Source organism: Physella acuta, unplaced genomic scaffold (assembly GCF_028476545.2).
Source record: "Physella acuta isolate Inbredline_101_S28 unplaced genomic scaffold, ASM2847654v3 ptg000999l, whole genome shotgun sequence".
Lineage (NCBI taxonomy): Eukaryota > Metazoa > Mollusca > Gastropoda > Physidae > Physella > Physella acuta.
The window spans coordinates 237,501-262,498 of record NW_026732516.1 but is presented as its reverse complement, the minus strand read 5'-3'; the positions used below and the strand labels follow the sequence as shown (position 1 = coordinate 262,498).

Below are 24,998 nucleotides of genomic sequence, written 5' to 3'. Positions count from 1 at the left end.
TTTTACAGTCATCTGTTTACTGTCCTCTACTTACTGTCCTGGAGTTATTTACTGTCCTCTATTTACTGTTCTCTACTTACTGTCCTGACATTGTTTACTGTCCTCTATTTACTGTCCTGACATTGTTTACTGTCCTCTACTTACTGTCCTGTGTTTACTGTCCTCTGACATTGTTTACTGTCCTCCAGATGTTTGAGTGGCCAGTGGCCCGACCCATCGAAGCCGAGGAGGTCATCGACATTCAGGTCTTCAACTACAACAAGTACTTGAGTAACAGGTGGGTGGTGGTCGGTGTTGTACAGGTACAGGTACAGGTAGGTGGTGGTCGGTGTTGTACAGGTACAGGTACAGGTAGGTGGTGGTTAGTGCTACAGGTATAGGTACAGGTGGGTGGTGTTTAGAATCACAGGTACATGGTCTTTAGTGCTACACTACATGTGTTTATAGTTACAGGTACAGGTTGGTGGTGTTTAGTGTTACATTTAAGTGGTTTTAGAGTTATCCTACAGGTAGGTGGTGTTTTGTGTTACCGGTACAGGTGTAGGTAGGTGGTGTTTAGTGTTACGGCACAAGTAGGTGGTGTTTAGTGATACAGGTAGGTCGTGGTTGTTGTTGCAATTAGGTAGTGTTTAGTGTAACTAAGTTTACAGGTACAGATAGGTGGTCTTTGGCGCTATAGCTTTGTTTTGTTTTTTGTTTTTAGTTTTTATGTTAGGTACAACTAGGTGGTATTTAGTGTTACATGTAGTTTGTATTTCACTACAGGTAGGTGGTAAAAGGTAGTTAAACGTAAGTGCTATAGAAATGTGCACTCATATTAGTGCATAAAGGCAGTTTTTTTCAACCCTCACAAAAACCATCAGATCTAGTATCTGAAGAAGAAAAGTCGAAATCAGCACAAAATAAGAAGGGCTGTCCTTATTGGGGGGTCATCTAGCTTTGAATGAAAAAACCAATTACTTAGCAGACTTCCATCCAGGCGCCCCCACCCCCGGGGCTTAGGTTGTAAGGGAGGGTGAGGTTAATCAGTAGAAGCTGGTGTCATGAGGACTCTGGTACTTCCAAGGTTGTGTGCCGGCAGTAATGTCTTACCTCCATGCTCACGTCGATAATATTCTGGCATACAGTAATAATCTTCCTGGAACTATTGACATGTAAATAAATATCGTCATTGTATTGTAGTTAGATTTGTTAGCGCAAAGTTAAGTTTATCATCCGTGACTTTATTATTATATGGGGCTACAGGTCAAAAAACGAACTTTATCATTCTAGATTTGTCAAAAAACTAACTTTATAATTCTAATAAACGTTATATTTCTAGACTTGACAAAAAACTAATTTTATCATCCTAGACATGTCGGCTAAAAACTAACTTTATAATCCTAAACTTGTCAAAAAACTAATTATTCATCCTAAACTTGTCAAAAAAACTAACTTTTCATCCTAAACTTGTCAAAAAACTAACTTTGTCACCCTATACTAGTTGGCTCAAAATAACTCTATTAATCTAAACTTGTCAAAAACTAACTTTATAATCCTAAACTTGTCAAAACCTATATCATCCTAAACTTGTCAAAACCTGTATCATACTAAACTTGTCAAAACCTGTATCATACTAAACTTGTCAAAACCTGTATCATCCTAAACTTGTCAAAACCTGCATCATCCTAAACTTGTCAAAACCTGCATCATCCTAAACTTGTCGAAACCTGTATCACCCTAAAGTTGCCAAAAATTCACATTATAATTCTAAACTTGTCAAAAACCTGTATCATCCTAAACTTGTCAAAAATTAACTTTATAATTCTAAACTTGTCAAAAACTTGTATCATCCTAAACTTGTCAAAAATTAACTTTAAAATTCTAAACTTGTCAAAACCTGTATCATCCTAAACTTGTCAAAAATTAACTTTATAATTCTAAACTTGTCAAAACCTGTTTCTCCCTAAACTTGTCAAAACCTGTATTATCCTAAACTTGTCAAAACCTGTATCATTCTAGACTTGTCGGCACATTCCGCATGATCCTGCAGGAGCTGATAGAGGTCGGGAATGTCAAGATCTCAGACAGTCTGCTCGACAGCAACAACGTCGTTATGAAGGTGAGGCTAGGTCCTTGACCTTTCCTGGGTAAAGGTTAATGTTGGTAAAGATTTTTTTTTGTGACAACTTGTGTCAATCTCTGACAACTTGTGTCAACATGTGACAATATGTCACAACCTGTGACAACTTATCACACCTTGTGACAATGTGTGATAAATTGTGTCAATCTCTGACAACTTGTGTCAACATATGACAAATTGTGTCAACGTGTGACAACCTGTGACAACTCACAGAACAGCTGTACTAACACAATTATTTTAGTGATAAAGCTTTACTAATAGTATTTTAATTGTTCTAAGACATATTACCCCTCCCAACCTCGTCTCGTCAACAATATTTCTTTTTTTTTCTTTTTCTTTCCGGCGGGGGGGGGGGGGGGGGGGTACGACGACGACGACGACACACAGTTAAAAGTATATAGTTTCTATATAAATTCTATTTTGTTCGGGGGGGGGGGGGGTAGATTTTTTGCCCCCCCCCCTTCCTCGAAGGGATGTCTGGAAGAAACTCTGCCCCCCCCCCCTCCCTTCTCCCAGCGTTATCACCCACTGCTATTAACCCCCCCCCCCCCATTCTTAAACATCTTCTGTTGGATATAACATCTTCGTCAAATATAAATAGACCACGAATCTAATCCTTACATTGGGGAAGAGGAATTATACACACTAAAGTTACATGTAGCCAACTATCTTCCACTCAAAATATTTTGTTAACTAATTGCAAAATGCCGCACTAATTTCAGGAGCCACATCCGGCTCCGTCACATCCGGCTCCGTCACTGACGATTGTCAGCCATTGGCTGAAGTCTTACAACAGATCTCATCAAACGTAATGAAAAATTTAACGCACATTTTCTCTTTTCTATTACTCTCCGATTGTCTGTTTATTCATAAGACGGTTATGACGAAATCAGGAGATTGACACGTGACTTTGATCTGCTCATGCGCAAGCTCTATCATGGCTATAATCCACCCTCCACCCCACCATTTAACCCACACTCTAATGCCTATGACCCACCCTCCCATAGACCCACCCACCTTTTAACCCACACTCTAATGCCTATGACCCACCCTCCCATAGACCCACCCACCTTTTAACACACTCTAATACCTATGACCCACCCTCCCATAGACCCACCCACCTTTTAACCCACACTCTAATGCCTATGACCCACCCTCCCATAGACCCACCCACCATTTAACCCACACTCTAATACCTATGACCCACCCTCCCATAGACCCACCCACCTTTTAACCCACACTCTAATACCTATGACCCACCCTCCCATAGACCCACCCACCATTTAACCCACACTCTAATACCTATGACCCACCCTCCCATAGACCCACCCACCTTTTAACCCACACTCTAATGCCTATGACCCACCCTCCCATAGACCCACCCACCTTTTAACACACTCTAATACCTATGACCCACCCTCCCATAGACCCACCCACCTTTTAACCCACACTCTAATGCCTATGACCCACCCTCCCATAGACCCACCCACCTTTTAACACACTCTAATACCTATGACCCACCCTCCCATAGACCCACCCACCTTTTAACCCACACTCTAATGCCTATGACCCACCCTCCCATAGACCCACCCACCATTTAACCCACACTCTAATACCTATGACCCACCCTCCCATAGACCCACCCACCTTTTAACCCACACTCTAATACCTATGACCCACCCTCCCATAGACCCACCCACCATTTAACCCACACTCTAATACCTATGACCCACCCTCCCATAGACCCACCCACCTTTTAACCCACACTCTAATGCCTATGACCCACCCTCCCATAGACCCACCCACCTTTTAACCCACACTCTAATACCTATGACCCACCCTCCCATAGACCCACCCACCATTTAACCCACACTCTAATACCTATGACCCACCCTCCCATAGACCCACCCACCATTTAACCCACACTCTAATACCTATGACCCACCCTCCCATAGACCCACCCACCTTTTAACCCACACTCTAATACCTATGACCCACCCTCCCATAGACCCACCCACCATTTAACCCACACTCTAATACCTATGACCCACCCTCCCATAGACCCACCCACCATTTAACCCACACTCTAATACCTATGACCCACCCTCCCATAGACCCACCCACCTTTTAACCCACACTCTAATACCTATGACCCACCCTCCCATAGACCCACCCACCTTTTAACACACTCTAATACCTATGAACCACCCTCCCAGAGACCCACCCACCATATAACCCCCCCCCCCCCCACTCTAATACCTATGACCCACCCTCCCATATAAAACCTATGACCACCCTCCCATATAAAACCTATGACCCACCCTCCCATATAAAACCTATGACCACCCTCCCATATAAAACCTATGACCACCCTCCCATATAAAACCTATGACCCACCCTCCCATATAAAAACTATGGCCATCCTCCCATATAAAACCTATGACCATCCTTCCATATAAAACCTATTGCCATCCTCCCATATAAAACTATGGCCATCCTCCCATATAAAACCTATGACCACCCTCCCATATAAAACCTATGACCACCCTCCCATATAAAACCTATGACCACCTTCCCATATAAAACCTATGACCACCCTCCCATATAAAACCTATGACCCATCCTCCCTATAAAACCTATGGCCACCCTCCCATATAAAACCTATGACCACCCTCCCATATAAAACCTATGGCCATCCTCCCTATAAAACTATGGCCATCCTCCCGTTAACAATCATAGCTTTCCCCTCAGCTTTTAAATATTCTCCGTCTAACTAACCTATCACCAACCCTAGCCCGCTCACAGAGTACCATAGTCTTTGACCTCTCGTCTTATGGTCTCATAACCTGTGACCTTTCCTACCATGAACACATTTTTGACCTATCCACCCAGACTATTATTTAACTTGTATGCACATCCTTGACCTATTTTCCCAGACTAACCTTTAACCTATCCTCCCACAGAGTAACCTTTGACCTGACCTACCATACTAACCTTGACCTTCCCTCTCAGACTAACCTTAAAACCACCCTCCCAGGCCCTCCCAGACCAACCTTTGACCTATATTCCCAACCTTGACCTCACACATCAGACTGACCTTTTACTAACCTTGACCTCTCCTCCCACAGACCAGCATAACCTTCGAGCTGACTTACAACGCGCCAGACGGCTCGGTGGGGCTATGGCAGAAAGGAGGGTTCCAGAAACTCAAGAGCACCGAGCTCAGGCGAGGGCTAAACGAGGAGGAACAGCTCAATGAGCTTAACAAACAGGAGCACAAGTCTTTCCTGGAGTACGACAAGTAGGTCACCGTGAAGGAGAATGGGGTCACAGTAAAGGTGAAGTAGGTCACGGGGTGGTCTAAGTGGGTCTCCACTAAGCCTAAGTAGGCCCATGTGTTGGGACGTAGCAACCATATCACCGAGGTGGACGCCTTTCTTATAAGTCACCAGGCCTTATCGAGTGAGTGACCTATAGCAGGGGTCGGCAACCTTTTGAAGCGGAAGAGCCAAAAGTTAAAATTTTCAAAATTTCCATGGTGTTAAAGAGCCACTAACAATTTTTTTATTTCAAGTATTTTATTTTTTGATCAAGATTATTAGTATTTGTGCAAGGAGCTGGAGAGCCGCATCTTGACATCAAAAGAGCCGCATGCGGCTCGCGAGCCGCAGGTTGCCGACCCCTGACCTATAGTTCTGTTTTTATTCATCATAATGGAGATACGAACTTTAACCAGGTCTAAATATTGCACTTTAATTTAATTCTCTTCTGAGCTTAGTTGTTTTTTTTTTTTTTTTTACAATACGCTCCATACTCAATGTAGTCTCTGAAAGTAAATTAAAAAATCGAATATCTGATCCGTTTGTAACAGTGATATGAAATGTCAGCCTTAAAGTGTTTACAAATCAAAATTCAATAATCGCTAAGGTCTTTTCATTTAAACTAGAACGAAAGAATATTTAATTTAAGCAATAAAACAAAAACCATTTATACAAAACCACAACATTGTATAATACAAAAGCTTATTTAGAAATAAATAATCCTCCTGATTTTCATTGCTTTTACTACTGACTTTCTCAGTATTTTTTTCCCTTTTTGGCAATACAGTTATTGGTTATTTCCCTTTACTATCAAGTCATTAACAAGGAATTAGCTAGCGAATATTTTTAAAAAATTGCATTATTTCAAAACTTATTTAACATTATTCTAACAATATATTTTAATGTTTTATAAATGTTGTATATATATATATATATATATATATATATATATATATATATATATATATATATATATATATATATATATATATATATATATATATCTACAGTGGCGTAGCGAGGTCGGGTGGGGTGTCACCCGGTGCGGCACTTAATGATTGGTGTCACCCCCCCCCAGAGGCGTTGCGACCCTTACCGGGGACAAACTGTTAAGTTTTCGATTTGCACCCCCCCCCTCAAACTTTCGATTTGCACCCCCCCTCAAGTTTTCGATTTGCACCCCCCCCCCCCCTCAAGTTTTCGATTTGCATCCCCCCCCCCCCTCAAACTTTCGATTTGCACCCCCCCTCAAGTTTTTCTCTCTATATTTTGCCATTTTTTGCCTTGGTGTCACCCCCCTAAATGGTGTCACCCGGTGCGATCCGCACCCCCCGCCCCCCCCCCTCGCTACGCCCCTGTATATATACATATATATATATATATATATATATATATATATATATATATATATATATATATATATATATATATATATATATATATATATATATATATATGGGTGGGGGTGTCCTGAAGCTGTCAGACCTAGTGGTAAACTGAGTTGGTGGTTTTTGTTAGAGACACAGACACTGAATGTTTGATCACCACCACACCCTCCCCGTCTACCAAGGGTTCCATGCTGAGCCTAGTATCCAATTCTTCAGCCAGCAAGTCGCCGAAAAGGTACGTCTCACCAATACACGGTCTCACCAATACACGGTCTCACCAATACACGGTCTCACCAATACACGGTCTCACCAATACACGGTCTCACCAATAAACGGTCTCACCAATACACGGTCTCACCAATACACGGTCTCACCAATACACGGTCTCACCAATGCACGGTCTCACCAATACACGGTCTCACCAATACACATTCTCACCAATACACGGTCTCACCAATACACGGTCTCACCAATACACAGTCTCTCCAATATACGGTCTGACCAGTACACGAATACACGGTCTCACCAATACACGGTCTCACGAATACATGGGCCCACCAATACACGGTCTCACCAATACACGGTCTCACCAATACACGGTCTCACCAATACACGGTCTCACCAATACATGGTCTCACCAATACATGGTCTCACCAATACACGGTCTCACCAATACACGGTCTCACCAATACACGGTCTCACCAATACACGGTCTCACCAATACATGGTCTCACCAATACACGGTCTCACCAAAACAGTCTCAACAATACACGGTCTCACCATTACGAGGTCTCACCAATACACGGTCTCACCAACACACGGCCTCACTAATACACCAATACACGGTCTCACCAATACACACGGTCTCACCAATACACGGTCTCACCAATACACGAATACATGGTCTCACCAATACACGGTCTCACTAATACACACGGTCTCACCAATACATGGTCTCACCAATACACGAATACATGGTCTCATCAATACACGGTCTCACCAATACACGGTCTCACCAATACACGGTCTCACCAATACACGGTCTCACCAATACACGGTTTCACCAATTCACGAATACACGGTCTCACCAATACACGAATACATGGTCACACCAATACACGGTCTCACTAATACACGGACTCACTAATACACGGTCTCACTAATACACGGTCTCGACAAAACACACGGTCTTATCAATACACCCATACGGTCTCACCAATACACAAATACACGGTCTCACCAATACACCAATACACGGTCTTACCAATACACGGTCTCACCAATACACAAATACACGGTCTCACCAATACAGGGTCTAACCAATACTTACATAAATCGCTTCATTAATGTTTACACTGGTTCACTAATTCAAACATCAGTACCTTAATGAATACACTGGTTCACTAATGAAATCAATCGGTTCACTAATGCTCACAGACATACTAACCTTACCCCACCCCGGTTCGTGTCTGCCCACATTGTTTCATCATATTTCGACGTGTTTTTAAACTACCTCGGTACATAGACGTATCGCTTGTTTAAAGGTTCCAATTATTAAACAGACACGATCCTGTATTTACCTCAAATAACTGAAAGTAAAACGGAGCCTAACAGAGGTTCCCATCAAGTGTGATAAAAAATTCATCACTCATATTGTAATGTGTTTATTGTTTCCCTAATGTATGGTTGTTCGCTTCGAGAACTGTAGCCGAATCAGAAGAACGACAAGTTAATTTGTACTGCTTCTACAAAAACACATACCCATACGTCTTATAATGATCGATATTTATAACTTACTCGCAGATATAAACATTATTTTCAACACATACTTTCTTAAATAAAGTCTTTCGCAAACACACTCATATAAATATATATAAATTTTACCCAAACTAACTCACATGAACATAACGTTATATCAATGCCTCCAAATGCACGGAAAGTTATCTTGCTGTAATGCTGTATTCGTCTATCATGATACACTGATATCCCTTTCTCTCCGACAATCAAGCTGGTATCCTTTTATCTCTTCTGTGTAATACATACCTTTCTATCACAAAGTATCCTTGTTATTAGACATGCAAGGATCACTACATTTCTTTCATGCTTTTATGAATGTGACATCATTTCCAGATCTGTTTTGTATCATGTTCTATCCTTGTATCATATTGTATCCTTGTATCATAGTGTATCCTTGTATTTCTATAGTGTATCCTTGTATCATATTGTATCTGTGTATCATATTGTATCCTTGTATCATATTGTATCCATATATCATGTTGTATCCTTGTATCATGTTCTATCCTTGTATCATATTGTATCCTTGTATCATAGTGTATCCTTGTATTTCTATTGTGTATCCTTGCATCATATTGTATCTGTGTATCATATTGTATCCTTGTATCATATTGTATCCATATATCATGTTATATCCTTGTATCATATTGTATCCTTGTATCATATTGTATCCTTGTATCATATTGTATCCTTGTATCATATTCTATCCTTGTATCATATTCTATCCTTGTATCATATTTTATCTTTGTATCATATTGTATACTTGTATCATATTGTATCCTTGTATCATATTGTATCCTTGTATCATATTTTATCCTTTTATCATATTGTATCCTTGTACCACTATATTGTATCCTTGTATCTCTATATTGTATCCTTGTATCATGATACGCCGTGCGGCCTATCTTTCAGCACAAGCAGCAAGTTTGGGTCGGTGGTCAAGATGGCTATGATGATGCGTCAGAGGTCAGCCACGCCGGAAACAGAGGAGGACAGAGTGACCTTGACTGACCAGTTAGATCCAGGTTAGCTGATGTTTGCGTTATGGTCTGTTAGGGTTATGGTTTGTTTTGGTCATGGTCTGTTCGAGGAATGGTTTTCTTGTGCTATGTTTATGTTTGAGTTCTAGTTTATTTCGGCCATATTCGGTTTAGGCTATGGTCAATTTGGGTTACAATTTGCAAAAACTGTCTTTTTGGATGATGGTATATTTAGGTTATCATCATCATCATTATCATCATCATCATCCCCATCATCATCCCTATCATCATCCCCATCATCATCATAATCATTATCATCATCATCATTATTATCATCATCATCATCATCCCCATCATCATCATCATCATCATCATAATTTTCATCATCTTCTTCATCTCTTGGTGAGAGGCATCAACAAGTGAGCGCCATTACAACCTGTCTCTAGCTATAACCTCAGCCTGTTGGAATGTTCGGCCACTTTCCCTCAACATTTTCTCCATTGATCTTCTCCATCTTTCTTTTAGTCGCCATTGTTTTCTCTTGCCCTGTGTTATCTGCAGTCCAAGCCAATGTATCTGCGCTCATTCTTAAAACACGAGCCAACCATCTCCATCTTCTGTGTCTGTTTTGGGTTATGGTCAGGGTGGGTTATTGTCAGTCTGGGTCATGGTCAGTGAGTGTTATGGTCAGTGAGTGTTATGGTCAGGGTGGGTTATGGTCAGGGTGGGTTATGGTCAGGGTGGGTTATGGTCAGGGTGGGTTATGGTCAGGGTGAGTTATAGACAGGGTGGGTTATGGTCAGGGTGGGTTATAGACAGGGTGGGTTATGGTCAGGGTGGGTTATAGACAGGGTGGGTCATGGTCAGTGTGGGTCTTGCTTAGTCAATGTGGGTCATGGTCAGTGTGGGTCATGGTCAGTGTGGGTCATGGTCAGTGTGGGTCATGGTCAGTGTGGGTCATGGTCAGTGTGGGTCATGGTTAGTGTGGGTCATGGTCGGTGTGGGTCATGGTCAGTGTGGGTCATGGTCAGTGTGGGTCATGGTCAGTGTGGGTCATGGTCAGTGTGAGTCATGGTCAGTGTGGGTAATGGTCAGTGTGAGTCATGGTCAGTGTGGGTCATGGTCAGTGTGGGTCATGGTCAGTGTGGGTCATGGTCAGTGTGGGTCATGGTCAGTATGAGTTTTCGTTTGAAGCAGAAGTTAAAACGTTAAGAGGGGGTCCCTTGTTATTTGTAATGGCTGGAAAAAATCTTCTCCCCCCCCCCACCCACCCCACCCATTTCTCCTGCCATGTTTTACCGGAAATAGCTCGATTGCCGCCATGAAAGTATCGCGTTCAGTTTCTGGTCTCGAGATCGAAGTAAAAGTGGGTGGTCATTATAGTGACCGCATGATTCCTTACAGGAGCCACACCAACTAGTGGTTTTTTTCATCACACCTACATTGTACAGAATTCTGCGCCATTCTTTAATGTGTGGAGGGGAAGGGGTAAACTTGTAAGGAGTGTGCAATAGAATATTGTAAGGCTACTGTGGGGGATAAGAGCAATTTTAAACTTAACGATCCATTATTGCCATAATTGGTTATAAAAAAATTAACGTAAATTCGAACTTTGATAGTGTTAAGTGTTAGGGTGGGATGGTTAAATACTGTGGACCAAACGAAATTTCTAGAACTCGCTCCAACTTTTGTATCTGCTCTCGACAGACTCGAGCGATCTTGATGCCCGGGCAGCGGAAGTGGCATCCATGTTGGCCAGGACCAACAGGAATGTGGAGCCTGAGGACACGAGCACCATGCCCACCCCCATCACAGGGCAGATGAAAAGGTAAGCATTACAGGGCAGATAGGTAGGCATCACATGGCAGATGAAAAGGTAAGCATTACAGGGCAGATGAAAAGGTAAGCATTACAGGGCATATGAAAAGGTACGGAGGGCCGTCCATGAGTTCACCCAGCTCAGATGGGTACCTAACTCGCGTTAGGGAAAGTAAAGGCGGCTGGGCATAGTGCTGACCACACTATCACTTCATATGCCTAGGTCACAGAAACAGGTGAACTCTACTTCACTTACCCCATCGACCGTCAGGTTTGGAAGGGGAACTTTATTTTACTTACAGGGCAGATAAAAAGGTATGTGTATGTCATTGACTAGATATATCATAATACTTGTCATCTATTAAAGCAGTAAATGACAGAAGAACGCAATAATGACATCTGAATACAGGTTGTTACTGTCATCTGTGCATGACATTTTTTTTAAAGCGGGTAAATGATAATAAATGCCACATATGTCATCAAGCTGTAGACGTCAATTAATGGTAAACTTACAGGTGTCATCTACCAAGGTTGATAATCATAGTAGATGTCACATGTCATCTAGATATGTTGTAAAATGTTTGTATTTTGACATCGGGCTGACCAAGTAAATGCTCATGCTAATAGTAATGGCAGTAGAAAAAAGTAAATGCGACTTATACATGAATAATAAAAAAAAACAATGTAACCTTTGACCCTTGCCCCCCAGAAACAAGACAACCTTGATGACAGAAGACTCGCTCATGAAAGCTCAAGATTTCCAGGTGATCCCGTCGTTTCTTGTTTTTTTTTTATGGCGTCTTATTTAAAAACAACGCAATACTTCTTACATATTCTATACCGTCTTGTTTAAAAAACAAACACTTCTTCGATATTCTGTACAATCTCGTTTAAAAAACAACGCAACACTTCTTCGATATTCAATACCGTCTTGTTTAAAAAAAACAAAAACAACATTTCTTAGATATTCTATACCGTCTTGTTTTAAAAAAAAACGCAACACTTCTTAGATATTCTATACTGTCTTGTTTAAAAAAAACGCAACACTTCTGAGATATTCTATACCGTCTTGTTTTAAAAAGAAACGTAACACTTCTGAGATATTCTATACCGTCTTGTTTAAAAAACAACGCAACACTTCTTAGATATTCTGTACAATCTTGTTTAAAAAATATCGCAACACTTCTTAGATATTCTGTACAATCTTGTTTAAAAACAACGCAACACTTCTTAGATATTCTATACCGTCTTGTTTAAAAAAAAACAACGCAACACTTCTTAGATATTCTATACCGTCTTGTTTAAAAAAAAACAACGCAACACTTCTTAGATATTCTATACCGTCTTGTTTAAAAACAATACCCACATCACATTACTTCCAGATTATTCCATCGCATCTTGCTTGATTAAAAAACAACATCACATGCCTTTTTAGTTGTTTTTTTTTAATTTCCTCTCTCGTATATCTATGAGCACTAGATTTTTGATTCCCCCTCTTGAGGTATGTGCAATTATTAGGATTTTGAATCACTCTCTTGCAAATCTGTGAATATTAGGTCTTTGATTCCCTCTCTTGCAAGTCTGTGACCATTAGGTCTTTGACTCCCTCTCTTGTAGGTCTGTGTGGTCATTAGGTCTTTGACTCCCTCTCTTGTAGGTCTGTGACCATTAGGTCTTTGAGTTCTGTAACCATTAGTTCTTTGATTCCCTCTCTTGTAGGTCTGTGACCATTAGGTCTTTGAGTTATGTGACCATTAGGTCTTTGATTCCCTCTCTTGTAGGTCTGTGACCATTAGGTTTTTGAGTTCTGTGACTATTAGGTCTTTGACTCCCTCTCTTGTAGGTCTGTGTGGTCATTAGGTCTTTGATTCCCTCTCTTGTAGGTCTGTGACCATTAGGTCTTTGAGTTCTGTGACCATTAGGTCTTTGATTCCCTCTCTTGTAGGTCTGTGACCATTAGGTCTTTGAGTTATGTGACCATTAGGTCTTTGATTCCCTCACTTGTAGGTCTGTGACCATTAGGTTTTTGAGTTCTGTGACTATTAGGTCTTTGACTCCCTCTCTTGTAGGTCTGTGTGGTCATTAGGTCTTTGATTCCCTCTCTTGTAGGTCTGTGACCATTAGGTCTTTGAGTTCTGTGACCATTAGGTCTTTGATTACCTCTCTTGTAGGCCTGTGACCATTAGGTCTTTCACTCCCTCTCTAGTAGGTCTGTGACCATTAGGTCTTTAATTCCCTCTATTGTAGGTCTGTGAGGTCATTAGGTCTTTGACTCCCTGTCTTGCAGGTCTGTGTGACCATCATAGAAGCCAGACAGCTGGCAGGACTCAACATGGACCCTGTGGTGTGTGTCCAGGTGGGTGACCAGAAGAAATACACCAGCGTCAAGGAGTCGACCAACTGCCCGTATTACAATGAGGTCAGTCACGTGACTGTTGCGTGGGTGTTGGTGTGGTGTGGTGTAGTGTGTGGTCAAGTGTGGTGTGTGGTCAAGTGTGGTGTGGTGTGGTGTGAGGTCAAGTGTGGTGTGGTGTGGTGTGAGGTCAAGTGTGGTGTGGTGTGGTGTGAGGTCAAGTGTGGTGTGTGGTCAAGTGTGGTGTGTGGTCAAGTGTGGTGTGTGGTCAAGTGTGGTGTGGGGTCAAGTGTTGCGTTTGTTAGTGTGGTGTGTGGGACAGTGAGGTGTGTGGTCCGGTGTGGTGTGTGGTCCAGTGTGGTGTGTGGTCCAGTGTGGTGTGTGGTCGAGTGTGGTGTGTGGTCCAGTGTGGTGTGTGGTCAAGTGTGGTGTGTGGTCAAGTGTGGCGTGTGGGACAGTGTGGTGTGTGGTCCAGTGTTGTGTGTGGGACAGTGTTGTGTGGTCCAGTGTGGTGTGTGGTCAAGTGTGGCGTGTGGTACAGTTTGATTTTGATGTGTGGTCCAGTGTGGTGTGTGGTCCAGTTTTGTGTGTGGGACAGTGTGGTGTGTGGTCCAGTGTTGTGTGTGGGACAGTGTTGTGTGGTCCAGTGTGGTGTGTGGGACAGTGTGGTGTGTGGGACAGTGTGGTGTGTGGTACAGTGTGGTGTATGGTCCAGTGTGGTGTGTGGTCCAGTGTTGTGTGTGGGACAGTGTGGTGTGTGGTCCAGTGTGGTGTGTGGTCCAGTGTTGTGTGTGGGACAGTGTGGTGTGTGGTCCAGTGTTGTGTGTGGGACAGTGTTGTGTGGTCCAGTGTGGTGTGTGGGACAGTGTGGTGTGTGGGACAGTGTGGTGTGTGGTCCAGTGTGGTGTATGGTCCAGTGTGGTGTGTGGTCCAGTGTTGTGTGTGGGACAGTGTGGTGTGTGGTCCAGTGTGGTGTGTGGTCCAGTGTTGTGTGTGGGACAGTGTGGTGTGTGGTCCAGTGTTGTGTGTGGGACAGTGTTGTGTAGTCCAGTGTGGTGTGTGGGACAGTGTGGTGTGTGGTCCAGTGTGGTGTGTGGTCCAGTGTGGTGTGTGGTCCAGTGTGGTGTATGGTACAGTGTATTGTGTGGTCCAGTGTGGTGTGTGGGACAGTGTGGTGTGTGGTCCAGTGTTGTGTGTGGGACAGTGTGGTGTATGGTACAGTGTGTTGTGTGGTACAGTGTGGTGTGTGGTACAGTGTGGCGTATGGTACAGTGTGTTGTGTGGTCCAGTGTTGTGTGTGGGACAGTGTGGTGTGTGGTCCAGTGTGGTGTATGGTACAGTGTGTTGTGTGGTCCAGTGTGGTGTGTGGTCCAGTGTTGTGTGTGGGACAGTGTGGTGTGTGGGACAGTGTTGTGTGTGGTACAGTGTGGTGTGTGGTCCAGTGTGGTGTGTGGTCCAGTGTTGTGTGTGGGACAGTGTTGTGTGTGGGACAGTGTGGTGTGTGGTCCAGTGTGTTGTGTGGTCCAGTGTGGTGTGTGGGACAGTGTGGTGTATGGTCCAGTGTGGTGTATGGTCAAGTGTGGCGTGTGGTACAGTTTGATTTTGATGTGTGGTCCAGTGTGGTGTCTGGTCCAGTGTTGTGTGTGGGACAGTGTGGTGTGTGGTCCAGTGTGGTGTGTGGTCCAGTGTGGTGTGTGGGACAGTGTGGTGTGTGGTCCAGTGTGGTGTATGGTACAGTGTGGTGTATGGTACAGTGTGTTGTGTGGTCCAGTGTGGTGTGTGGGACAGTGTTGTGTGGTCCAGTGTGGTGTATGGTCCAGTGTGGTGTGTGGGACAGTGTGGTGTGTGGTCCAGTGTGGTGTGTGGTCCAGTGTGGTGTGTGGTCCAGTGTGGTGTATGGTACAGTGTGTTGTGTGGTCCAGTGTGGTGTGTGGGACAGTGTGGTGTGTGGTCCAGTGTTGTGTGTGGGACAGTGTGGTGTGTGGTCCAGTGTGGTGTATGGTACAGTGTGTTGTGTGGTCCAGTGTGGTGTGTGGTCCAGTGTTGTGTGTGGGACAGTGTGGTGTATGGTACAGTGTGGTGTGTGGTACAGTGTGATGTGTGGTCCAGTGTGGTGTGTGGTCCAGTGTTGTGTGTGGGACAGTGTGTTGTGTGGTCCAGTGTTGTGTGTGGGACAGTGTTGTGTGTGGGACAGTGTGGTGTGTGGTCCAGTGTGTTGTGTGGTCCAGTGTGGTGTGCGGGAAAGTGTGGTGTGTGGTCCAGTGTGGTGTATGGTACAGTGTATTGTGTGGTCCAGTGTGGTGTGTGGGACAGTGTGGTGTGTGGTCCAGTGTTGTGTGTGGGACAGTGTGGTGTATGGTACAGTGTGTTGTGTGGTACAGTGTGGTGTGTGGTACAGTGTGGCGTATGGTACAGTGTGTTGTGTGGTCCAGTGTTGTGTGTGGGACAGTGTGGTGTGTGGTCCAGTGTGGTGTATGGTACAGTGTGTTGTGTGGTCCAGTGTGGTGTGTGGTCCAGTGTTGTGTGTGGGACAGTGTGGTGTATGGTACAGTGTGGTGTGTGGTCCAGTGTGGTGTGTGGTACAGTGTGGTGTGTGGTCCAGTGTGGTGTGTGGTCCAGTGTTGTGTGTGGGACAGTGTTGTGTGTGGGACAGTGTGGTGTGTGGTCCAGTGTGTTGTGTGGTCCAGTGTGGTGTGTGGGACAGTGTGGTGTATGGTCCAGTGTGGTGTATGGTCAAGTGTGGCGTGTGGTACAGTTTGATTTTGATGTGTGGTCCAGTGTGGTGTCTGGTCCAGTGTTGTGTGTGGGACAGTGTGGTGTGTGGTCCAGTGTGGTGTGTGGTCCAGTGTGGTGTGTGGGACAGTGTGGTATGTGGTCCAGTGTGGTGTATGGTACAGTGTGGTGTATGGTACAGTGTGTTGTGTGGTCCAGTGTGGTGTGTGGGACAGTGTTGTGTGGTCCAGTGTGGTGTATGGTCCAGTGTGGTGTGTGGGACAGTGTGGTGTGTGGTCCAGTGTGGTGTGTGGTCCAGTGTGGTGTGTGGTCCAGTGTGGTGTATGGTACAGTGTGTTGTGTGGTCCAGTGTGGTGTGTGGGACAGTGTGGTGTGTGGTCCAGTGTTGTGTGTGGGACAGTGTGGTGTGTGGTCCAGTGTGGTGTATGGTACAGTGTGTTGTGTGGTCCAGTGTGGTGTGTGGTCCAGTGTTGTGTGTGGGACAGTGTGGTGTATGGTACAGTGTGGTGTGTGGTACAGTGTGATGTGTGGTCCAGTGTGGTGTGTGGTCCAGTGTTGTGTGTGGGACAGTGTGTTGTGTGGTCCAGTGTTGTGTGTGGGACAGTGTTGTGTGTGGGACAGTGTGGTGTGTGGTCCAGTGTGTTGTGTGGTCCAGTGTGGTGTGCGGGACAGTGTGGTGTATGGTCCAGTGTGGTGTATGGTCAAGTGTGGCGTGTGGTACAATTTGATTTTGATGTGTGGTCCAGTGTGGTGTCTGGTCCAGAGTTGTGTGTGGGACAGTGTGGTGTGTGGTCCAGTGTGGTGTGTGGGACAGTGTGGTGTGTGGTCCAGTGTGGTGTGTGGGACAGTGTGGTGTGTGGTCCAGTGTGGTGTATGGTACAGTGTGGTGTATGGTACAGTGTGTTGTGTGGTCCAGTGTGGTGTGTGGGACAGTGTTGTGTGGTCCAGTGTGGTGTATGGTCCAGTGTGGTGTGTGGGACAGTGTGGTGTGTGGTCCAGTGTGGTGTGTGGTCCAGTGTGGTGTGTGGGACAGTGTGGTGTATGGTACAGTGTGGTGTGTGGTCCAGTGTGGTGTGTGGTCCAGTGTGGTTTGTGGGACAGTGTGGTGTGTGGTCCAGTGTGGTGGTGGTCAAGTGTGGCGTGTGGTACAGTTTGATTTTGATGTGTGGTCCAGTGTGGTGTATGGTCCAGTGTGGTGTATGGTACAGTGTGTTGTGTGGTCCAGTGTGGTGTGTGGGACAGTGTGGTGTGTGGTCCAGTGTGTTGTGTGGTCCAGTGTGGTGTATGGTACAGTGTGTTGTGTGGTCCAGTGTGGTGTGTGGGACAGTGTGGTGTATGGTACAGTGTGTTGTGTGGTCCAGTGTGGTGTGTGGTCCAGTGTGGTGTATGGTACAGTGTGTTGTGTGGTCCAGTGTGGTGTATGGTCCAGTGTGGTGTATGGTACAGTGTGTTGTGTGGTCCAGTGTGGTGTGTGGGACAGTGTGGTGTGTGGTCCAGTGTGGTGTGTGGGACAGTGTGGTGTGTGGTCCAGTGTGGTGTGTGGTCAAGTGTGGCGTGTGGTACAGTTTGATTTTGATGTGTGGTCCAGTGTGGTGTGTGGTCCAGTGTTGTGTGTGGGACAGTGTGGTGTGTGGTCCAGTGTGGTGTGTGGGACAGTGTGGTGTGTGGTCCAGTGTGGTGTGTGGGACAGTGTGGTGTGTGGTCCAGTGTTGTGTGTGGGACAGTGTTGTGTGGTCCAGTGTGGTGTCTGGTCCAGTGTGGTGTGTGGTACAGTGTGGTGTATGGTACAGTGTGTTGTGTGGTACAGTGTGGTGTGTGGTACAGTGTGGTGTGTGGTACAGTGTGGTGTATGGTACAGTGTGTTGTGTGGTACAGTGTGGTGTGTGGTACAGTGTGGTGTATGGTACAGTGTGTTGTGTGGTCCAGTGTGTTGTGTGGTACAGTGTGGTGTGTGGTCCAGTGTGGTGTATGGTACAGTGTGGTGTGTGGGACAGTGTGGTGTATGGTACAGTGTGTTGTGTGGTCCAGTGTGGTGTGTGGTCCAGTGTGGTGTATGGTACAGTGTGGTGTGTGGGACAGTGTGGTGTATGGTACAGTGTGTTGTGTGGTCCAGTGTGGTGTGTGGTCCAGTGTAGTGTGTGGTCCAGTGTGGTGTATGGTACAGTGTGGTGTGTGGGACAGTGTGGTGTATGGTACAGTGTGTTGTGCGGTCCAGTGTGGTGTGTGGTCCAGTGTGGTGTATGGTACAGTGTGGTGTGTGGGACAGTGTGGTGTATGGTACAGTGTGGTGTATGGTCCAGTGTGGTGTGTGGTCCAGTGTGGTGTGTGGGACAGTGTGGTGTGTGGGACAGTGTGGTGTGTGGTCCAGTGTGGTGTATGGTACAGTGTGTTGTGTGGTCCAGTGTGGTGTGTGGGACAGTGTGGTGTGTGGTCCAGTGTGGTGTGTGTGACAGTGTGGTGTGTGGTCCAGTGTGGTGTGTGGTCCAGTGTGGTGTGTGGGACAGTGTGGTGTGTGGTCCAGTGTGTTGTGTGGTCCAGTGTGGTGTGTGGTCCAGTGTGGTGTATGGTACAGTGTGTTGTGTGGTCCAGTGTGGTGTGTGGGACAGTGTGGTGTGTGGTCCAGTGTGGTGTGTGGGACAGTGTGGTGTGTGGTCCAGTGTGGTGTGTGGTCAAGTGTGGCGTGTGGTACAGTTTGATTTTGATGTGTGGTCCAGTGTGGTGTGTGGTCCAGTGTGGTGTGTGGGACAGTGTGGTGTGTGGTCCAGTGTGGTGTGTGGGACAGTGTGGTGTGTGGTCCAGTGTGGTGTGTGGGACAGTGTGGTGTGTGGTCCAGTGTTGTGTGTGGGACAGTGTTGTGTGGTCCAGTGTGGTGTCTGGTCCAGTGTGGTGTGTGGGACAGTGTGGTGTATGGTACAGTGTGTTGTGTGGTCCAGTGTGGTGTGTGGTCCAGTGTGGTGTATGGTACAGTGTGTTGTGTGGTCCAGTGTGGTGTGTGGTCCAGTGTGGTGTATGGTACAGTGTGTTGTGTGGTCCAGTGTGGTGTGTGGGACAGTGTGGTGTGTGGTCCAGTGTGGTGTGTGGGACAGTGTGGTGTGTGGTCCAGTGTGGTGTGTGGTCAAGTGTGGCGTGTGGTACAGTTTGATTTTGATGTGTGGTCCAGTGTGGTGTGTGGTCCAGTGTTGTGTGTGGGACAGTGTGGTGTGTGGTCCAGTGTGGTGTGTGGGACAGTGTGGTGTGTGGTCCAGTGTGGTGTGTGGGACAGTGTGGTGTGTGGTCCAGTGTTGTGTGTGGGACAGTGTTGTGTGGTCCAGTGTGGTGTCTGGTCCAGTGTGGTGTGTGGTACAGTGTGGTGTATGGTACAGTGTGTTGTGTGGTACAGTGTGGTGTGTGGTACAGTGTGGTGTGTGGTACAGTGTGGTGTATGGTACAGTGTGTTGTGTGGTACAGTGTGGTGTGTGGTACAGTGTGGTGTATGGTACAGTGTGTTGTGTGGTCCAGTGTGTTGTGTGGTACAGTGTGGTGTGTGGTCCAGTGTGGTGTATGGTACAGTGTGGTGTGTGGGACAGTGTGGTGTATGGTACAGTGTGTTGTGTGGTCCAGTGTGGTGTGTGGTCCAGTGTGGTGTATGGTACAGTGTGGTGTGTGGGACAGTGTGGTGTATGGTACAGTGTGTTGTGTGGTCCAGTGTGGTGTGTGGTCCAGTGTAGTGTGTGGTCCAGTGTGGTGTATGGTACAGTGTGGTGTGTGGGACAGTGTGGTGTATGGTACAGTGTGTTGTGCGGTCCAGTGTGGTGTGTGGTCCAGTGTGGTGTATGGTACAGTGTGGTGTGTGGGACAGTGTGGTGTATGGTACAGTGTGGTGTATGGTCCAGTGTGGTGTGTGGTCCAGTGTGGTGTGTGGGACAGTGTGGTGTGTGGGACAGTGTGGTGTGTGGTCCAGTGTGGTGTATGGTACAGTGTGTTGTGTGGTCCAGTGTGGTGTGTGGGACAGTGTGGTGTGTGGTCCAGTGTGGTGTGTGGGACAGTGTGGTGTGTGGTCCAGTGTGGTGTGTAGTCCAGTGTGGTGTGTGGGACAGTGTGGTGTGTGGTCCAGTGTGTTGTGTGGTCCAGTGTGGTGTGTGGTCCAGTGTGGTGTATGGTACAGTGTGTTGTGTGGTCCAGTGTGGTGTGTGGGACAGTGTGGTGTGTGGTGTGTGGTCCAGTGTGGTGTGTGGGACAGTGTGGTGTGTGGTCCAGTGTGGTGTGTGGTCAAGTGTGGCGTGTGGTACAGTTTGATTTTGATGTGTGGTCCAGTGTGGTGTGTGGTCCAGTGTTGTGTGTGGGACAGTGTGGTGTGTGGTCCAGTGTGGTGTGTGGGACAGTGTGGTGTGTGGTCCAGTGTGGTGTGTGGGACAGTGTGGTGTGTGGTCCAGTGTTGTGTGTGGGACAGTGTTGTGTGGTCCAGTGTGGTGTCTGGTCCAGTGTGGTGTGTGGTACAGTGTGGTGTATGGTACAGTGTGTTGTGTGGTACAGTGTGGTGTGTGGTACAGTGTGGTGTGTGGTACAGTGTGGTGTATGGTACAGTGTGTTGTGTGGTACAGTGTGGTGTGTGGTACAGTGTGGTGTATGGTACAGTGTGTTGTGTGGTCCAGTGTGTTGTGTGGTACAGTGTGGTGTGTGGTCCAGTGTGGTGTATGGTACAGTGTGGTGTGTGGGACAGTGTGGTGTATGGTACAGTGTGTTGTGTGGTCCAGTGTGGTGTGTGGTCCAGTGTGTTGTGTGGTCCAGTGTGGTGTGTGGGACAGTGTGGTGTGTGGTCCAGTGTGGTGTGTGGGACAGTGTGGTGTGTGGTCCAGTGTGGTGTGTGGTCCAGTGTGGTGTGTGGGACAGTGTGGTGTGTGGTCCAGTGTGTTGTGTGGTCCAGTGTGGTGTGTGGTCCAGTGTGGTGTATGGTACAGTGTGTTGTGTGGTCCAGTGTGGTGTGTGGGACAGTGTGGTGTGTGGTCCAGTGTGGTGTGTGGGACAGTGTGGTGTGTGGTCCAGTGTGGTGTGTGGTCAAGTGTGGCGTGTGGTACAGTTTGATTTTGATGTGTGGTCCAGTGTGGTGTGTGGTCCAGTGTTGTGTGTTGGACAGTGTGGTGTGTGGTCCAGTGTGGTGTGTGGGACAGTGTGGTGTGTGGTCCAGTGTGGTGTGTGGGACAGTGTGGTGTGTGGTCCAGTGTTGTGTGTGGGACAGTGTTGTGTGGTCCAGTGTGGTGTCTGGTCCAGTGTGGTGTGTGGTACAGTGTGGTGTATGGTACAGTGTGTTGTGTGGTACAGAGTGGTTTGTGGTACAGTGTGGTGTGTGGTACAGTGTGGTGTATGGTACAGTGTGTTGTGTGGTACAGTGTGGTGTGTGGTACAGTGTGGTGTATGGTACAGTGTGTTGTGTGGTCCAGTGTGTTGTGTGGTACAGTGTGGTGTGTGGTCCAGTGTGGTGTATGGTACAGTGTGGTGTGTGGGACAGTGTGGTGTATGGTACAGTGTGTTGTGTGGTCCAGTGTGGTGTGTGGTCCAGTGTGGTGTATGGTACTGTGTGGTGTGTGGGACAGTGTGATGAATGGTACAGTGTGTTGTGTGGTCCAGTGTGGTGTGTGGTCCAGTGTAGTGTGTGGTCCAGTGTGGTGTATGGTACAGTGTGGTGTGTGGGACAGTGTGGTGTATGGTACAGTGTGTTGTGCGGTCCAGTGTGGTGTGTGGTCCAGTGTGGTATATGGTACAGTGTGGTGTGTGGGACAGTGTGGTGTATGGTACAGTGTGGTGTATGGTCCAGTGTGGTGTGTGGTCCAGTGTGGTGTGTGGTCCAGTGTGGTGTGTGGGACAGTGTGGTGTGTGGTCCAGTGTGGTGTATGGTACAGTGTGTTGTGTGGTCCAGTGTGGTGTGTGGGACAGTGTGGTGTGTGGTCCAGTGTGGTGTGTGGGACAGTGTGGTGTGTGGTCCAGTGTGGTGTGTGGTCCAGTGTGGTGTGTGGGACAGTGTGGTGTGTGGTCCAGTGTGTTGTGTGGTCCAGTGTGGTGTGTGGTCCAGTGTGGTGTATGGTACAGTGTGTTGTGTGGTCCAGTGTGGTGTGTGGGACAGTGTGGTGTGTGGTCCAGTGTGGTGTGTGGGACAGTGTGGTGTGTGGTCCAGTGTGGTGTGTGGTCAAGTGTGGCGTGTGGTACAGTTTGATTTTGATGTGTGGTCCAGTGTGGTGTGTGGTCCAGTGTTGTGTGTGGGACAGTGTGGTGTGTGGTCCAATGTTGTGTGTGGGACAGTGTTGTGTGGTCCAGTGTGGTGTGTGGGACAGTGTTGTGTGGTCCAGTGTGGTGTGTGGGACAGTGTGGTGTGTGGTCCAGTGTTGTGTGTGGGACAGTGTTGTGTGGTCCAGTGTGGTGTATGGTCCAGTGTGGTGTGTGGGACAGTGTGGTGTGTGGTCCAGTGTGGTGTGTGGGACAGTGTGGTGTGTGGTCCAGTGTGGTGTATGGTACAGTGTGTTGTGTGGTCCAGTGTGGTGTGTGGGACAGTGTGGTGTGTGGTCCAGTGTGGTGTGTGGGACAGTGTGGTGTGTGGTCCAGTGTGGTGTGTGGTCAAGTGTGGCGTGTGGTACAGTTTGATTTTGATGTGTGGTCCAGTGTGGTGTGTGGTCCAGTGTGGTGTATGGTCCAGTGTGGTGTGTGGGACAGTGTTGTGTGGTCCAGTGTGGTGTGTGGGACAGTGTGGTGTGTGGTCCAGTGTTGTGTGTGGGACAGTGTGGTGTGTGGTCCAGTGTGGTGTCTGGTCCAGTGTGGTGTGTGGGACAGTGTTGTGTGGTCCAGTGTGGTGTGTGGGACAGTGTGGTGTGTGGGACAGTGTTGTGTGGTCCAGTGTGGTGTGTGGGACAGTGTGGTGTGTGGTCCAGTGTTGTGTGTGGGACAGTGTTGTGTGTGGGACAGTGTGGTGTGTGGTCCAGTGTGGTGTGTGGTCCAGTGTTGTGTGTGGGACAGTGTTGTGTGGTCCAGTGTGGTGTGTGGGACAGTGTGGTGTGTGGTCCAGTGTTGTGTGTGGGACAGTGTTGTGTGGTCCAGTGTGGTGTGTGGGACAGTGTGGTGTCTGGTCCAGTGTTGTGTGTGGGACAGTGTGGCGTGTGGGACAGTGTGGTGTGTGGGACAGTGTTGTGTGGTCCAGTGTGGTGTGTGGGACAGTGTGGTGTGTGGGACAGTGTTGTGTGGTCCAGTGTGGTGTGTGGGACAGTGTGGTGTGTGGGACAGTGTTGTGTGGTCCAGTGTGGTGTGTGGTCCAGTGTTGTGTGTGGGACAGTGTTGTGTGGTCCAGTGTGGTGTGTGGGACAGTGTGGTGTGTGGGACAGTGTTGTGTGTGGGACAGTGTGTTGTGTGGTCCAGTGTGGTGTCTGGTCCAGTGTGGTGTGTGGGACAGTGTGGTGTGTGGTCCAGTGTTGTGTGTGGGACAGTGTGGTGTGTGGGACAGTGTTGTGTGGTCCAGTGTGGTGGTGGTCCAGTGTGGTGTGTGGTCCAGTGTGTTGTGTGGTCCAGTGTGTTGTGTGGTCCAGTGTGGTGTGTGGTCCAGTGTTGTGTGTGGGACAGTGTTGTGTGGTCCAGTGTGGTGTGTGGGACAGTGTGGTGTGTGGTCCAGTGTGGTGTCTGGTCCAGTGTGGTGTGTGGTCCAGTGTGGTGTGTGGGACAGTGTGGTGTATGGTACAGTGTGTTGTGTGGTCCAGTGTGGTGTCTGGTCCAGTGTGGTGTGTGGTCCAGTGTGGTGTGTGGGACAGTGTGGTGTATGGTACAGTGTGTTGTGTGGTCCAGTGTGGTGTCTGGTCCAGTGTTGTGTGTGGTCCAGTGTTGTGTGTGGGACAGTGTGGTGTGTGGGACAGTGTGGTGTGTGGTACAGTGTGTTGTGTGGTCCAGTGTGGTGTGTGGGACAGTGTGGTGTATGGTACAGTGTGTTGTGTGGTCCAGTGTGGTGTCTGGTCCAGTGTTGTGTGTGGTCCAGTGTTGTGTGTGGGACAGTGTGGTGTGTGGGACAGTGTGGTGTGTGGTACAGTGTGGTGTCTGGTCCAGTGTTGTGTGTGGGACAGTGTGTTGTGTGGTCCAGTGTGTTGTGTGGTCCAGTGTTGTGTGTGGGACAGTGTTGTGTGGTCCAGTGTGGTGTGTGGGACAGTGTGGTGTGTGGTCCAGTGTGGTGGTGGTCCAGTGTGTTGTATGGTACAGTGTGTTGTGGGTTCCACTGTGGTGTGTGGTCCTGTGTTGTGTGTTTTACAGTGTGGTGTGTGCTCCAGTATAGCCCGTAAGCCCGAGCGTACCCCCCCCCTCCCCATTCCACTGACTTCCCTGTTTATCTTTTGTTCCAGTACTTTGTCTTCGACTTCCACATGCCGCCCCTGATGTTATTTGACAAGATCATCTCCCTCTCGGTGAGTCAAGATCTTTTATTGACACAATCTTGACACGACACACCCACCACATCTGAGAGTGCCCAACACCCTTTCCCCTACACAC

At 47.2% G+C, this 24,998-nt stretch overlaps 1 protein-coding gene across 3 annotated transcripts in view; it reads left to right on the top strand.

The window, feature by feature from the left end:
• The window catches only part of LOC131954443 (otoferlin), a gene marked incomplete at its 5' end in the record, with an annotated part of 146,620 nt that overhangs the window by 19,093 nt on the left and 102,529 nt on the right, over positions 1-24,998 (top strand). For all 3 annotated transcript variants that reach the window (XM_059318116.1, XM_059318115.1, XM_059318114.1), the window contains 9 exon segments: positions 189-277; positions 2,002-2,101; positions 5,251-5,423; positions 6,961-7,065; positions 9,537-9,649; positions 11,312-11,432; positions 12,132-12,186; positions 13,710-13,841; positions 24,851-24,913. In XM_059318116.1, the coding sequence (XP_059174099.1) occupies positions 189-277; positions 2,002-2,101; positions 5,251-5,423; positions 6,961-7,065; positions 9,537-9,649; positions 11,312-11,432; positions 12,132-12,186; positions 13,710-13,841; positions 24,851-24,913 (951 nt within the window).